The 16,562-nt window shown below is 36.4% G+C and overlaps 1 protein-coding gene across 1 annotated transcript in view; it reads right to left on the reverse strand.

Moving 5' to 3' along the window:
- Positions 1-8,470: 8,470 nt before the first annotated feature.
- Positions 8,471-16,562, reverse strand: part of LOC121410091 (calcium-activated chloride channel regulator 1-like) — a 63,094-nt gene continuing 55,002 nt past the window's right edge. The window contains exon 13 of the mRNA XM_041601958.1: positions 8,471-9,383. Coding sequence (XP_041457892.1) covers positions 8,851-9,383 — 533 coding nt within the window. The 3' untranslated portion in view covers positions 8,471-8,850. The remainder of the gene's footprint in view (positions 9,384-16,562) is intronic.

The following is a 16,562-nucleotide window of genomic DNA, read 5'->3' on the forward strand; positions in this document are numbered from 1 at the left end:
ATGTCATTTCAAAAACTTAACCTTAGGTTAAGATTTGATGTTGACGCCGCCGTCGCCGTCGGAAAAGCAGCGCCTATAGTCTCACTCTGCTATGCAGGTGAGACAAAAAGAAGTAATAAAAATAATACTAAATAAAATTGTTACCCTACTTCTCTTATAGTGGGTCGCAAAAATAGTCAATCATGATTTATTGCCAAATAAAAACATGGAATGGAATGGTTATCCCCTCTTGTTAGAATGTTTTTCTTTTATATAATATATCATAGATCGTCAATCAACAACTTTATCGTTTTCGGGAAGTAATCCCCCTATTGTTTACTGATATCTTATTTCTCAGTTTTTTTCATATGTATTTTAATGTTTTGTTATTTAGGTTTTTTCAAAGAAAAAAAGAAGGATATACAAGAAATTATTTTTTTAAAGGACAAGTCCACCCCAACAAAAACTTGTTATGAATAAAAAGAGAAAAGTTCAACAAGCATAACACTGAAAATGTCGTCAAAATCGGATGTAAAATAAGAAAATTATGGCATTTTAATGTTTCGCTTCATTTCACAAAACAGTTATATGCACATCTCGGTCGGTATGCAAATGAGGAACTGATGACATCACTCACTCACTATTTCTTTTGTATTTTCTTAAATGAAATATGAAATATTTTTATTTTCTCGTCATTGTCATGTGAAATGAAGTTTCATTTCTCCCTGCAACACGTGGAAATTTATTATTTTAACATTTTGTGCTTTAGGCAAGGAGGTCCTAATCGTCAAATTCGTAAAAATTGAAAATAATGTATAATTCAAACAATGAAAACCAAAAGAAAGAGTGAGTGACATCATCGACTCTCTCATTTGGATGTAGCTGGCTCGTTCATATAACTATTTTGTTAAAAATAAACAAAACTTTGAAATGTCATAACTTTCTTATTTTACATCCGATTTTGATGAAATTTTCAGCATTGTGCTTGTCTGATATTTCTCTATTGATTCAAATCAACATTTTTCTGAAGAGGACTTGACCTTTAATGGTTGCAGGGTCTTTATTTTGTTGTTGTTGTGTTTTTAATCACTTTTATAACTGGGTCTGACAGAAAGACTACGCTACATTTCCATGTAATTCAAAATAAATAGGATCGTGGGTCTTTGTTTTTTTTTATAATTATTATAATTTTTTAAATAAATGGGTCTGGAAAAAAGACTTTGGACTTATATTACAATTTTTTAATTAACCGGGTCTGGAAAAAAGATTTCGCATTTTTGTGCCATATAAACACATTACTATAAAGTTTCAGCTTTTAGTTACCGGGTCTGGAGCAAAGACTATGCTTGATTTTCAATTTACCATTAGCGTCTGGAGAAAAGACTAAGCTCGATTCTCATTTTTATTCCACTAGAATATCATTAATGTATCTCATTTGGGACTAAAATTATAATTTTTGAAATAACCGGGTCTGGAAAAAAGACTTTGGATTTATATCATGATTTTTTTTTAAACACCCGGGTCTGGAAAAAAGATTTTGGATTCATATCATGATTTTTGAAACAACAGGGTCTGGAATAAAGACTTTGGGCTCATATTATTATTTTTGAAACAACCGGGTCTGGAATAAAGACTTTGGGCTCATATTATTATTTTTGAAACAATCAGGTCTGGAATAAAGACTTTAGGCTCATATGATTATTTTTTAAACAACCGGGTCTGGAATAAAGACTTTGTACTTATATTATAATTTTTGAAACAACCGGGTCTGGAATAAAGACTTTGGGCTCATATTATTTTTTTTAAACAACTGGGTCTGGAATAAAGACTTTGGACTTATATAATCATTTTTGAAACAATCGGGTCTGGAATAAAGACTTTTGGCTCACATAATTATTTCTTTAAACAACCGGGTCTGGAATAAAGACTTTGGACTTATATTATTATTTTTTAAACAACCGGGTCTGGAATAAAGACTTTGGACTTATATTATCATTTTTTAAACAATCGGGTCTAGAATAAAGACTTTTGGATCATATGATTATTTTTTAAACAACCGGGTCTGGAATAAAGACTTTGGACTTATATTATTTTTTTCTAAGCAACCGGGTCTGGAATAAAGACTTTGGGCTCATATTATTATTTTTGAAACAACTGGGTCTGGAATAAAGACTTTGGACTTATATAATCATTTTTGAAACAATCGGGTCTGGAATAAAGACTTTGGACTTATATTATTATTTTTTAAACAACCGGGTCTGGAATAAAGACTTTTGATTTATATTATAATTTTTGAAACAACCGGGTCTGGAGAAAAGACTTTGGACTTATATTATCATTTTTGAAACAATCGGGTCTAGAATAAAGACTTTTGGATCATATGATTATTTTTTAAACAATCGGGTCTGGAATAAAGACTTTTGGCTCACATGATTATTTTTTAAACAACCGGGTCTGGAATAAAGACTTTGGACTTATATTATTATTTTCTAAGCAACCGGGTCTGGAATAAAGACTTTGGGCTCATATTATTATTTTTGAAACAATCGGGTCTGGAATAAAGACTTTGCGCTCATATGATTATTTTTTAAACAACCGGGTCTGGAATAAAGACTTTGGGCTCATATTATCATTTTTGAAACAACCGGGTCTGGAGAAAAGACTTTTGGATCATATGATTATTTTTTAAACAACCGGGTCTGGAATAAAGACTTTGGACTTATATTATTTTCGAAACAACCGGGTCTGGAATAAAGTCTTTGGATTTATATTATAATTTTTGAAACAACCGGGTCTGGAATAAAGACTTTGGGCTCATATGATTATTTTTGAAACAACCGGGTCTGGAATAAAGACTTTGGACTTATATTATCATTTTTGAAACAATCGGGTCTGGAATAAAGACTTTTGGCTCACATAATTATTTCTTTAAACAACCGGGTCTGGAATAAAGACTTTGGACTTATATTATTATTTTTTAAACAACCGGGTCTGGAATAAAGACTTTGGACTTATATTATCATTTTTTAAACAATCGGGTCTAGAATAAAGACTTTTGGATCATATGATTATTTTTTAAACAACCGGGTCTGGAATAAAGACTTTGGACTTATATTATTTTTTTCTAAGCAACCGGGTCTGGAATAAAGACTTTGGGCTCATATTATTATTTTTGAAACAACTGGGTCTGGAATAAAGACTTTGGACTTATATAATCATTTTTGAAACAATCGGGTCTGGAATAAAGACTTTGGACTTATATTATTATTTTCTAAACAACCGGGTCTGGAATAAAGACTTTTGATTTATATTATAATTTTTGAAACAACCGGGTCTGGAGAAAAGACTTTGGACTTATATTATCATTTTTGAAACAATCGGGTCTAGAATAAAGACTTTTGGATCATATGATTATTTTTTAAACAATCGGGTCTGGAATAAAGACTTTTGGCTCACATGATTATTTTTTAAACAACCGGGTCTGGAATAAAGACTTTGGACTTATATTATTATTTTCTAAGCAACCGGGTCTGGAATAAAGACTTTGGGCTCATATTATTATTTTTGAAACAATCGGGTCTGGAATAAAGACTTTGCGCTCATATGATTATTTTTTAAGCAACCGGGTCTGGAATAAAGACTTTGGGCTCATATTATCATTTTTGAAACAACCGGGTCTGGAATAAAGACTTTTGGATCATATGATTATTTTTTAAACAACCGGGTCTGGAATAAAGACTTTGGACTTATATTATTTTCGAAACAACCGGGTCTGGAATAAAGTCTTTGGATTTATATTATAATTTTTGAAACAACCGGGTGTGGAATAAAGACTTTGGGCTCATATGATTATTTTTGAAACAACCGGGTCTGGAATAAAGACTTTGGATTTATATTATAATTTTTGAAAAAAACCGGGTTTGGAATAAAGACTTTGGACTTTTATTATAATTTGTTAATTAACCGGGTCAGGAAATGAGACTTTGCACGTTTGTGCTAAATGAACGCATTACTATACGATTTTAGCTTAGAACGGATTTGCCAAAAATCCCTTCAAATTTATTACATTTGTGGGTAAAGTCATTATTACATTTGTGGGCGATCAAAAATTATTACATTTGTGGGTAAAGTGCATTATTACATTTGTGGGTGAAATTATTACATTTGTGGGTAAAGTGTTATTACATTTGTGGGCGTTATTACATTTGTGGGTAAAGTGTTATTACATTTGTGGGCGTTATTACATTTGTGGGCGATTATTACATTTGTGGGTGTAACAGCCCCCCCCCATGCTTTGTCTCCTCCGGGTCACGGTCCGCTACTGATTCCAACGCTAAAAATACGTAGGGGGTTTTCAGCATTTTTTCGCGCTACAAGGGCTCAAACGCAGACTACGTGCAAACTTGGTTGCACGTAATATTCATATCTTCAAACCCAAAATAACAACAACATGCAGTCACTACTGGTGCTCACAGGGTTTCTTGGGCAACTGATCAAGTTCCCATAAAATCCAGCATTGACAAATTACAGCTCTCCCATGGGACTGAACCATAGAGATCCAGTAGTAATCCCCCTCTATGCCCATATGAAAAAAAAATAGTTCAGATTTCCACAATATTTTTCCAACCCCTTACGTCATTTTCGGTACGTCTAAAGGAGATTCCCTAAATTGCCGGATCCCATTAGTGGTGTGCGTCCCTAAGCTGGCACCTGGCAATTCATGACAGGACCGTAGCCAGGGGGGATGGTGCCAACAACCAAAAAAAATAAAGAGAGGAAAAAAATGAAGGAGAGGAGGAAAGGTACAAAAAATATTTTTAAAAAGTACTCTCGTTTTCTAGTCAATCAATTTAAACAGATTATTATGCTCACGATTCGATTTTGGTAGCTTTGTTTCAGCGAGAATCGTGATTACGAATCTTGTTCGTGATTACAAAAAAAGTGTTAAGTTTAGAAGAAAAAAATCAGCGCATTTGATTAGAGTTTAGAATGTCAAGTTACTATAGCGGCTATTCCTCCACAAAGTTCCGCTCGCTTCACTCGGTGGTGGCGAAACCGGGGGGGGGGGCAGGGGCAAGGGCGCCAATCTCTCCCAAAAGGTAGGGGGACCCGGCACAGTGGTGGACCGTGACCCGAGGAGACAAAGCATTGGGGGGCACGGCATTGTTCACAAACAATGCAGTGCCCCCAATGCTTTGTCTCCTCCGGGTCACGGTCCGCTACTGGGGACCCGAGGGGCAAAGAAATTTGACAAGCAAAAAAACAGGTTATCACCCCAAATGTAAGGTCTTTTCGACCAAAATAAATTTGACAAGTAAAAGAAAGGTTATCACCCAAAAATTTAGGTCATCTCGTCCAAAATGCATATATTTCGTTTCGATTTTGAATGATGTCTTTCCATCATAAAAGGCCAAAAATAGTATAGGGGGACATTTGATATTGTGTTCCCCCCCTGCTATTTTGGGTAGGGGGTGCACGCGTCCCCTGGGATCATCCGCCCATGGGCAGGGGACACTTGCCTCTAAAAAATGCCCTTTTTCAAAATGAAAAAATACCCTTTTTTAGAGTGAAATGTGTCCTTTTTCAAAATGTAATACCCTTCTTGAAGTAAAACATGATTTTGTTTCGCGCGCGCATCAAATAGTGTTTAGTGAGGCGCTCATTCTGCAGTTCTGTGCCTGGTTACAAAAAATGTCCAGTTTTCAGGTTGGAAAATCACAACTTTTGGGGTCGCGTTTACAGTTTAGTAAGGTTCTTGGTTACAAAATATTCTTAAATGTCAAATTTCCAGGTTGGAATATCACAAATATTAAGCTTGCGCTTCGCGCTCACATTATTCGATTGATGAGATACGATCCTATTCATGAGTCATTAATGTAGTCGTTGATCATGTTAATAGGTTATATACTTTTCTGGTCAGTATATAAACAAATAACAGCTCGTGCATCGCGCTCGCGTTATATGCCTACACATCTTTTCAAGATTAAAAAAACTGCTCAGAATGTTTGAGTTCATGTCTCACTACATAAAATGTCAAATAGTTTGAGCTCGCGATTCGCGCTTGCAACATCTCGCAAAGATGCCCTTTTAATAGATATTAGTGCCATAATTGACCAAAAGCTAGTTTTACAACTTCAGATTAAATTTCTTCCTACATATATATGTTATCAATCCATGGGCGGAAATCCAAGTGGGACAGGGGGACGCGTCCCCCTACCCAAATTAGTAGGGGGACACAATGTCAAATGTCCCTACTATTTTGGTATTTTAAGATGGAAAGGAATACCTTACTTTTTAGGTGATAACCCGGGGGTGGGCACTTCCATTGACGAGTGGATACCATGCGCGACCATGGGATCTCGAAAAGCAAAAGCACCCTAAACACGTAATTTCCCCATTCTGAAAATGCACCCCTTAACAAGTATTGGCGTGTGAAACCCTACCCTTAACAAGTATTGGAAACAAAACGATACCCTTGGCAAATATTCCCTAAAATGAACCCCTAAACAAGTATATGAATGTTTTATTATTACGGGTCCTTCGGTCGTCGGCTTTACCTTATTTGGTTTAGTACGACCCCACCTTGTACACCTCGCGCAAATCGGACTCTAAACACGAAGTATTGGGGCAAAAAGGACATCCTTTATAAAACATTTTAATTTTATTTTATCATCCCCGCAAATTCGACCCTAAACACGTAATTTTCCTAGCGAAATAGATACCCTTTATTCATTATTTTTGTGTTTTTGACACCCTTATCACGTTACGTACGTAACGTGCCCTATCGTGAAAAAGACATCCTTTTTACTCGTCAATGTAAGTGGCCCCCGGGCCTTAGAACATGTAGAATGCGTTTCTTTGGTCACGTATGTGTACAGAAATATATTGTTGCTTGAATTCCCAAGCAATATTTTGAACCAATCCAACAATAGAGTCTAATGAGATGGAAATGCACTCAAAGATGCTTTGCTCGATTTAGCTCTTAATCCTTAAATTCGAATTTGAGGAGAGTTGTATCGGTGCATGTCAGGAGTATAATTTCATATAGGTGTAGTTGGATTATGTCTATTCTTCGAATGTCTCTTATTAATAAATGGACGACTCTAACCTAAAAGTCAGCTCTGCTTATAGTTGTTCCCCACCTGCGAGAGAATATAGACGCATGTATAGACTCACATTGTGCATGAGAGAACTGAAAGAACTCATGTGAGAACTATATATAGGCCTTTAGAGAGTCAATGACAGGAGAAAAATGTACAGAATTAGTGAAATCAGAGAGACCTGTGCGAGTTTGCGTTATAAATTTCGTAACAGTACGACCATGAGTGCATTTCATTCTCATAAACTCATTACTGTTGTTGGATTTGTTAAAAATATTGCTTGGGAATTCTACAAATAATCAAAATTTATCGTTGATAGTCAATCATGGTAGTGTGCAATATTTATTTTGTTTTATCTTTATATACACTTTGTAGACTTAACTGCTTCACTAATATCACTATACAGTGCGTATCAAAAAAAAGTTTACACTTAGAAAAAATCCTGTAAAATTATACATTTGTAATATCCTGATGGTTTTTCCACATTTCAACATTGGTACAGGTCCATTTAAGCAAATGACGATAAAACTGTCGAAAAATATTTCCGCTTGAGTGAGCAACACTTACTTTTGAAAAGTTAGTGAAAAATGATTTGCGCAGAACTTTGAAATAGTTATGCGAATAAAAGTAGACCTTAATCATGAATAATACGTGGAATTTAGCTAGTAAAATTGATCTGAAGATATCTTTTACCTATTTAACTTGTTTCATTGCCCAAACCACTCCGAGGAGTGCAGTGCGCCCCACCCCTCTCCCCCTCACACCGAGGCCATCGGGACGATATTTGCTTTACACTGAGCTGTGATTTACATGAAATGGCTTAGGCTTGATTTTCATTTTGTTAATCATTGTCAAGCTTGGGAAAAGTGTGGAGAAACAAGTATTGAATAAAAAATGAAATGTAAACCCACTTTAAATGATAAAAACTTAGTGAAAAAATGCTAGAGATGTCTGATATAAACTTTGGTTGAGATTCGGTTATATCCTCAGATCCAGCAGGCACAAAAAGGGTAAAAGTTGTGTATACTAAGTGTTAAAATTTCAATTTGGGTGGCAAAATTGTTAGAAAATACTTGAATCTATCCGTTTCATTTTAATTGACTAAAAGTGCAAGGGAAATGTATGAGAAATGTTTCGCAGGGTAAGTTTGATTTCACCCTTTCCCCTTGACACAACGTACAAACGGGCATTTCTGCGCAAACAAATTTCTGCGAGCTTTACAAAAATGGACAGTGCTCATTCAAGTGTAACATTCCGTCAAAATTTTTACTTTCATTGGATAGATGAGACCCAAACCCAACATAATATGTGAAAAAATTACCCACATGTCGTATATTTTTAAATTCCCAGGGCTTTTTCAAAGTGTAAACTTTTTTTTGATACGCACTGTATTACAGTATCGTATTGATTATTTTTCCAGTACTTAATTGTTGTTTAAACAACAGATATAGATTAAAGTAAATTGATTTAATTTCATCATTTTCGTTTTCATGATGTCTTCTTGTTAACATTTATTGGCAATAATATTTTTGGTTCATGTAAATATAAAATATTAGGACGCAGATAACAGTCTTGGAAAATATAGATAACAAATCTAAATGATTTGGTACTAAACTGAAATTAATACCAACACAAATGAAATATCACTTTTTGTGACAAAATAGAAAATCTGTGAACAAGAATGATATGATTTCTCTATCATAGAATGGAATGTAAGATTACAAATATCAAAAACAGTTTTAAAGTACTCTGAAAATTATCGTCATGTAATTCATGCCACGTAGGCGTTATTATGGTGCTCTGAGGTAGATTTTGTTGCGTTTTCGTTATATACAGCTCCACTGTAGTTCGCATCTACTTTCTTCTTTGACGAAGAGCTCATCTTGCATATCATGACAACTAGTAGACCAACAGCGAAAGCAAATACGACGGAAGCTGCAGTGATCACACCTATCACCCAGGGTTCAAGACCAGTCTTTGGTTCCACCTTATTTGTCGTTGACATTTCCATTGTCGTCGTCATTATAGCCGTAGTCATGGGTGCCACATATTCCAGAGAAGCTGACACCAAGTTGGATACGTCTCCTTCATTCCCTGCTTCGTCAACGGCAACGATACCAAAAAAGTAGACCACCTTTTCTCCTCTTTCTGGTAACTTTACGACCACCGATTCGACGGTACCCGACAACCCAATCATAGAAAGATTTCCCGCTATGACTTGGTCATCCATTATCGGGTCGCTGGTTGTAAAGTTTTCTCGTAAGCTGTCAAATGTTGTTGCGTAGCGAAGGTCGTAGAAAGATGCTGCATAAATAAATAATAGAGGAAAAAATCATTTTTTTATATATATTATCCACTGACGGATCCAGGAGGGGGGCATAGTCAGCCCTTGCCCCTCCCCCTTCGAGGCACAACTAAAATTTGCACTGTAAAATGCCATTTAAAACACAAGTGCCCCCCCCCCCTTGACAGTGAAGATTTGTTTTGCCTTATCAAATTTTTATTCGGGGAAAATGTGTCCCCTTGGAAAATCCTTAATCCGCCCCTGTAATTTTCGTTCCTTTTAATTCTAAATTTTACATTTGATATATGATTACAAGACTATTTGAGCCTTTAGTTTTATTTGCAAAACAGAAATACAATATAAATGCAAAATCGAATGAGGGCCTACCCATTAGAAATTATTCAAAAATATGGAATGAAGGAAAGGAAAACCCATCGAAAGTTTAAACCTAGTGTATAGTACACGACCAAGATGAAATACAGTGTCCTGATCTTGATATCCAATCGGAATATATTTGAAAAAAAAAATAATAAACTGAAATATACTTTTGGTCAATTCCCCCAAAATATGATTGTCACCGTTCTAATCAATACCACTGACATACAGATGGGAGAGCGCTTGGGGCTCTTGCCCCCAAACTATTCACGACCAAGAAAAAAACAGAAAAAAAAGGAGAGAAAAAGAAAGGAAAGCGATAATGGTGATATTATTTTTTTTTATATTATATCAAAATCTACCACAAAACTTAGATTTTGGAATAAAAATGTCGAAAATTTTGGTCGATCGCTTCGCTCGCTCGCAACATTTCTTCTTATATTACACGATATGCCATATTGTGCCCCCTCAAAATTGTTGGCTCACTACGCCTAAAAACAGTTATGATATGGAGGACATGAAATACAATTGTCTTTATATGATAGATTTTCAACGAAAATTAAACTGAATCTTATCGGGGGCCCGATCAAATTAGTTTCTGTTTTGTTTACGCATAATAATTTTGATTAAAATGACACAGGCGTGAATATTTGGCAGGTGCACGATTTCAGTGCCTGACAAACACGACCAAGGTTTTTACTAGATACGCTAGCGAAGACATGATATGATGAGTGATAATTGTCTTTCAGTTAGAAACAGATCTCCCATATTCTCATGACAGTGTCTCTACACGATGACAACAATCAGTACAACTCCAATAAGAGTAGATCATGCCCCAAGTGTAGCTGTTAATAAGTAAGAAAATCAAGAAGTTAAGTGACTCTCAAGCGTACACCAAACTTCCCTCCCCTGCACAAAGAAGTACTGGAAAAAAAATAAAAGCATCGCACTAAGCAATTCAGGGTAATTGACTTTATTTTCGTACAACTGACAGTTTTCTCTCTAAATTACTTCTCTTAATTTTTTTTCAATTGTTAGAAGACTGTAACTGAAGGAGAATTTTTGATAAAGATGGTCATTTAATCAACACGACATTCAATAGATCTTCACTTAACCAACCCTAAAAATAGTATTCGCTCATAAGACGATACGCAACCATGGCCCTGATATGTCGAATGCTTAATATTAGACTTATTTATTTATTTGACTTATTTATAGGTCCCGGCAAAAAAAATCCGGTCAATTCAATCTTGACGTTTGATTGCCATAATAACCAATATACATTTAATTCTGTCACCTGTACTCACCCACATGCACGCACTAGCATTTACCATTATTGATTTTCTATTTCTCCCAACCGAGTTTCTAATTTTCAATATTTCATATTTCGTGACATTATTTTGTCCAAAAATATATTTTATGATTGTTTTCACGTAGCCCCCTCCCTTGGCTGCTATTGCTTCGAGTAGTTATGTGCTTAAAATACCTGGCCCCTGCATGTATTTTACTAAACTTACTACCGCAACTTATTATCAGTCTTTGTCAGTATTATTTATGTCTTTGAGTTTCACATTTAAATTTATTCATTAATATCTGTGTTATTATGTGAACATGTTAATTCATTACTGAGGCTATGAATAAAATGCAGAAATTGCACAAACAAAAACTTACAAATCTAAAACACAAATATTCAAACAATATGTATCATATTTAGGTACATAAATTAAAACGAATTTAAATTGAATATTCGTTTTGATCGTACTCAAAGTGATTTATAACTTGGTTCTACCCAATAACACTTGAAAGATCACCAAAATACTAAAACTGAAGGTGGTGTCACACCTTGGCGTTTTAGACAGCGTATGCCCGACGTATCAAAATTTCTCTAAAACGTCGGCATACGCTGAACTTTGATTTTTTTTCAACTCTGGGCGTATACTTACCGTATTCATAACGAGTTGGACGTATACATAACGTATTAGTAACTTATATCGAACGCTTCGTTAACTTATAAGTAACGTATTCCAACGAATGCTTAGCGTATTGCTGGCGTACACAACTTATGCCCTACGATAGCCTAACTTACGCATAGCGCGCGGCAGCGTATTGCTGACGAACACGTGTCGTAGCCTATAAAAAGGCTGCCGCTCGACTATTCAAATCATATAACCGCACGATACATCACCTATCAACACCACCGCCATGCCGAAGAAAACTCCTGTGAACCCCACCTTTATATACCAATTCCTATAAACATGATAAACGTTGTCAATACGTCATTATACGGTAGCTGTAAGTTATTAACACGTTCAGAAAGTTTTGTGGTCGTCCGGAGCACGTCTTCATACGTCAATATACGTTGGAGTTAAGTTACACATACGTTCAAAGCACGTTACTCATAGGTTAGAAGTAAGTTTTAGGGTACACTGGACATTATCTCGACGTACATTGACTTATGAGTAATTTACGAGTAACGTGTGTCAACGTGTATCAACGATCGCGTAACTTGCCTACAACTTATGGCCCACGTATGTGGGACGTATGAGCCATACGCTGGCATATACGTCGAAAAATTTTGTGCTTGCACAAAATTTTTCGACGACCTCGCCGTATGACGACGTATACCAGCGTGTTTTAGCGTACTCTTAACGTATGCAAAACTTACCCGTAACGTATTCGACGTACGCCAGCGTATTCGCCAAATTCCTCATACGTCGGGCATACGCTGTCTAAAACGCCAAGGTGTGACAGCGCCTTTAGATAGCATATTTAAGCAGTCTTACCCCCCCCCCCCCTTCATCTCTCTCGCTTTATACAGGTGCCATTGTGATTTGACTTCGTGATTAAGCTGTTCCGTTCCGCATCCATCGGCTCCAAGCCAAAAAAGCAATATTCCTTGAAAATGAAGAGAGCAAAAACATGCAACGCTGGCAGCAAAGATATAAATTTCACCAGTGGTGAAGGAGAGACTATAAGTGATCCAAATGTCGTCCGTTCGTCCGTCCGTCACAAACATTCCCGACCTTTCGTTTGAGGACGCGCACGCTTATTTACAACGGTAGTTGACTTTGGAAGGGACTTTTTGGGCCCGTCATCATGGTCGTAAAACTCAGTTCTGCAATGCAAATTGTGTGACATGAGATTTTTTTTTCGTTTCGCATCTGCGACGGAAACATTCAATATGCGTTTCGTGTGCAAAATTCTGGTTGCTACTATGGTAACAGCGATTTATCCGATTGAGGACGACTTTCCAAAGCCACATTTGACTCCTCCTAGAGCTCGAGAGGCCGCCCGGGGGGCCCACTTCCATTGATTAGTGGATACCAGTAGCGACCACCCGTAAAGGGGGACAGAGTGGGCAGGTACGTTACGTATATAGGCCTATGTAACGTTATAAGGGTGTCAAAACGATGTTTAAAATGCTGAAATAAGGGATATATATTCAATACTTGTAGGGTTTCACAAGCCAAATACTTGTTAAGAGATGCATTTTCATAATCTGGAAAAGAATTGCTTCCCTTGTTTAGCATGTTTAGGGTACTTTTCGAAACCCCATGGTCGTGCCTGGTATCCACTCATCAATGGAAGTGGTCCCCCCGGAATTTGAATCTAATCCCCATTTCTGGGGAATGTAAAACATAATGCCCCTCACATCGTGTGCGTGAGGCATATCGTTTGTGTATAAGGAGTAAACAAAAGAAACAAAGAAACAAAAGGAAACGAGTTCAAAGGTATCGCATATGATGTGTACATACATATCAACGCATGCGAAATGTTCGGCTGGAGAGGTTGATCTTATCCATGAAATAAATTGCCAGTGATCCACCAATAATCCACATTAAATGTAATATCGATTCGATGGACTGTAATGATCTATATTTAAGCCTTCATTCAGTAAGTTTTTCCTCACTCAATATGTTCTCGATTTGTTTGAAAAACCACTTTCTTCTCCATGTCATAAATCTATTTTAGGTCCTGCATTTTGAATATCTCCAGCCATCAGTCGTAATATACATGCATGTATGCGGTACGGGTGTCGCGGAAAGGGATTTTGCACACGAAAAGCAGATTTGTAGGGCCTGTAACCCCCCTGTTACACAAAGCTTAGCATTGATCGTAGAGCAGTTTTCTACGTTTGATTCTATTGACTGTAATGCACAATCAATCTTAAAAATCAAGTGTATGATTAAGCGTTAACTTTTGTGTTAGGGGACCCTAATACTAGCGTCCGTGATGATTGCGAAAGGTCCCAATTATTACACATAACTCCGCAAGTGTAAGTCACTTTTCAACCAACTTGGATGGTGGATCTACTTTATGCTGCAGTCGGAGGTCACATGGTAAGGTCAAAGGTCATTTTCAGGTCAACGTTAAAGTTTACGTGCAAGGCCCTCTTATGACACTTTTCAACCAAACTCGGATGGTAGATGTACTTAGGGGACCTGCATGTTATGCTCTAATTGGAGGTCATATGGTAAGGTCAAAGGTAATTTTCAGGTCAACGTTACGTGCAAGACTCTCTTATGACACATAACTCTGCAACCGTGAGTCACTTTTCAACCAAATTTGGATGGCATATGTACTGGGGGACCTGTATGTTATGCTACAGTCGGAGGTCACATGGTAAGGTCAAAGGTCATCTTCAGGTAAATGTTAACGTTTACCAGCAAAACTCTCTAATGACACATAACTCAGCCACCATGAGTCACTTTTCAACCAAACTTGGATGGTAGATGTACTTAGGGGACCTGCATGTTATGCTTTAGTTGGAAGTAACATGCTAAGGTCAAAGGTCATTTTCAGGTCAACGTTAAAGTTTACGTGCAAGGCCCTCTTATGACCTTACCATGTGACCTTTCAGGTCAACGTTAAAGTTTACGTGCAAGGCCCTCTTATGACACTTTTCAACCAAACTTGGGTTGTAGATGTACTTAGGGGACCTGCATGTTATGACGCATTTAGAGGTCATGGTACGGTCAATGGTCATTGTGAGGTGAATGTTATAACACATAACTCTGCATTCCTAAGTGACTTTTATACCAAATTAGGGTTTTAGGTGTACTTAGGAGACCTACATTTTATTATGTTCGGAGGTCACATGGTAAAGTCAAATTCATTTTGAGGTCAGCAATAAAGTTTACATGCAAGACTCTTATGACACATGTTGTTCCATCCCAGTTATTTCATAATGAAGTTTTTAAAAGAATTCTGGCACTAGTGGGCGAGACACGAAATCGCTTATGCCTTGTTTTATGTAAGGTATGCAATTTTGTGGTATTTGCGAAATAGGTACGATTTAAAGTCTGCAAAAGTTGACAATTTGAAAGAAAGCTTATTCTCTTAGATTATAATTCCTTCTCGCTGTCCCTGATTTGAAAATGTAGACAGTTTGTAATGCATACTGTTACGAGGAGAGAAGAAAAAAGTCCAGATTTTCTGAGCATACAATGTAATCAAGCTGTATTATGGGCGAGTTAATCTTTTTCATTTAATTCATTACTTTTGATATTCCAACAAACACATTGCGATATAAAGCAATCGTAAAATCGCGATATACCTTTAACTGATATATGGTAGTATAATGGACGCATATACGTACTCTACGAATACATTGCCCGTGATGTGATTCACACCACTTGAAAGAGATTTTTGGACACCATGCTATCTTTCATGTTTCAAATACTCAACATTTTCTCACAAGCTATGCTCGCTCGCATATTAACATAAACTGCAATTCATTACTTTAATCACAATTAATCCATTACAATGTAGCTATTGAGAAAATCGTTATGGGCATTTAACTGAAAGATGGTAGTATTATGTTCGCGATTATATACCCCGTATACAAAGACCTTGGTGTGAGGGTGTCCCAAAAAGTATTAGTATGTGCGTGTGTGGAAAAAATCAATTGTGTCCACACTAGTCAGGCAGCATATGTCATGATTTACCGGCTACTTCGACAAATTGGCTAAGTCTGATTTTTCACTTTTATGTGATTGGTGACATCACAAGGAACAACTTTCAACCTGGTGACAAATTTCTAATGGTCATCTTGACCATGTGAGGGGTCAAAATGTGGTCAATAGGGCAATTTTTAGAATTGCCCCGATTGTGTCGAGTTATACATCGAATTGTTTGTCTGGTTATACTGAACAAAAAAGTGTACACAATCATATACTCTTGACCTCCCGTTAACATGGTTAAAACTTTCGTTACATTGTATATATGGCAAATTACACTGAAGGTGTTAAGAAAGCTATTTTCCGGGTTTTTTCTTTCTTTTTGTGCATGTTTGTACTTTTTTATTTTCGATTTTATTACGTTCACCTTCAGGACCATATCCAGAATATATTAGGGTCAAGACAGGGTCAGGGAAAGGTCAAAAGGTCAACATGTAGCTAAAATACACTAACAGCGACTAGAATCCTAGAAGTCTAATTTTTCGTGGGTTCTTTATTTTGACAAATCTGTATCTAAGACAATAAATGTATTAAGGGGCTTATTTAGGAACAAAATAGATTAACAGAGATAGACGTCGAATGCATTTAGTGTGGTATCATGGTATTGCAGGAATACTTTGAAACAACTTGACAAACCCATATGCCCTTAAAATCTTATCATCTTCATCATGTTCATGATGTATTAAGTGCAACCAGCTCCTTCCGAGTTTCTCTTTTTTTTTAAGGAATTTAATTTAAGTTTAATTCATTTTCAATTTACTAGTCTTTGATATGTAAAGAAACATTTCCTTCATTGCTTTGTAAGAATATTTCAATCAACAGAAATTATTGTATAGTAGTAGGGTATAAGTGTAATACTATGTT

Source organism: Lytechinus variegatus, chromosome 3, assembly GCF_018143015.1.
Source record: "Lytechinus variegatus isolate NC3 chromosome 3, Lvar_3.0, whole genome shotgun sequence".
Taxonomy (NCBI): domain Eukaryota; kingdom Metazoa; phylum Echinodermata; class Echinoidea; order Temnopleuroida; family Toxopneustidae; genus Lytechinus; species Lytechinus variegatus.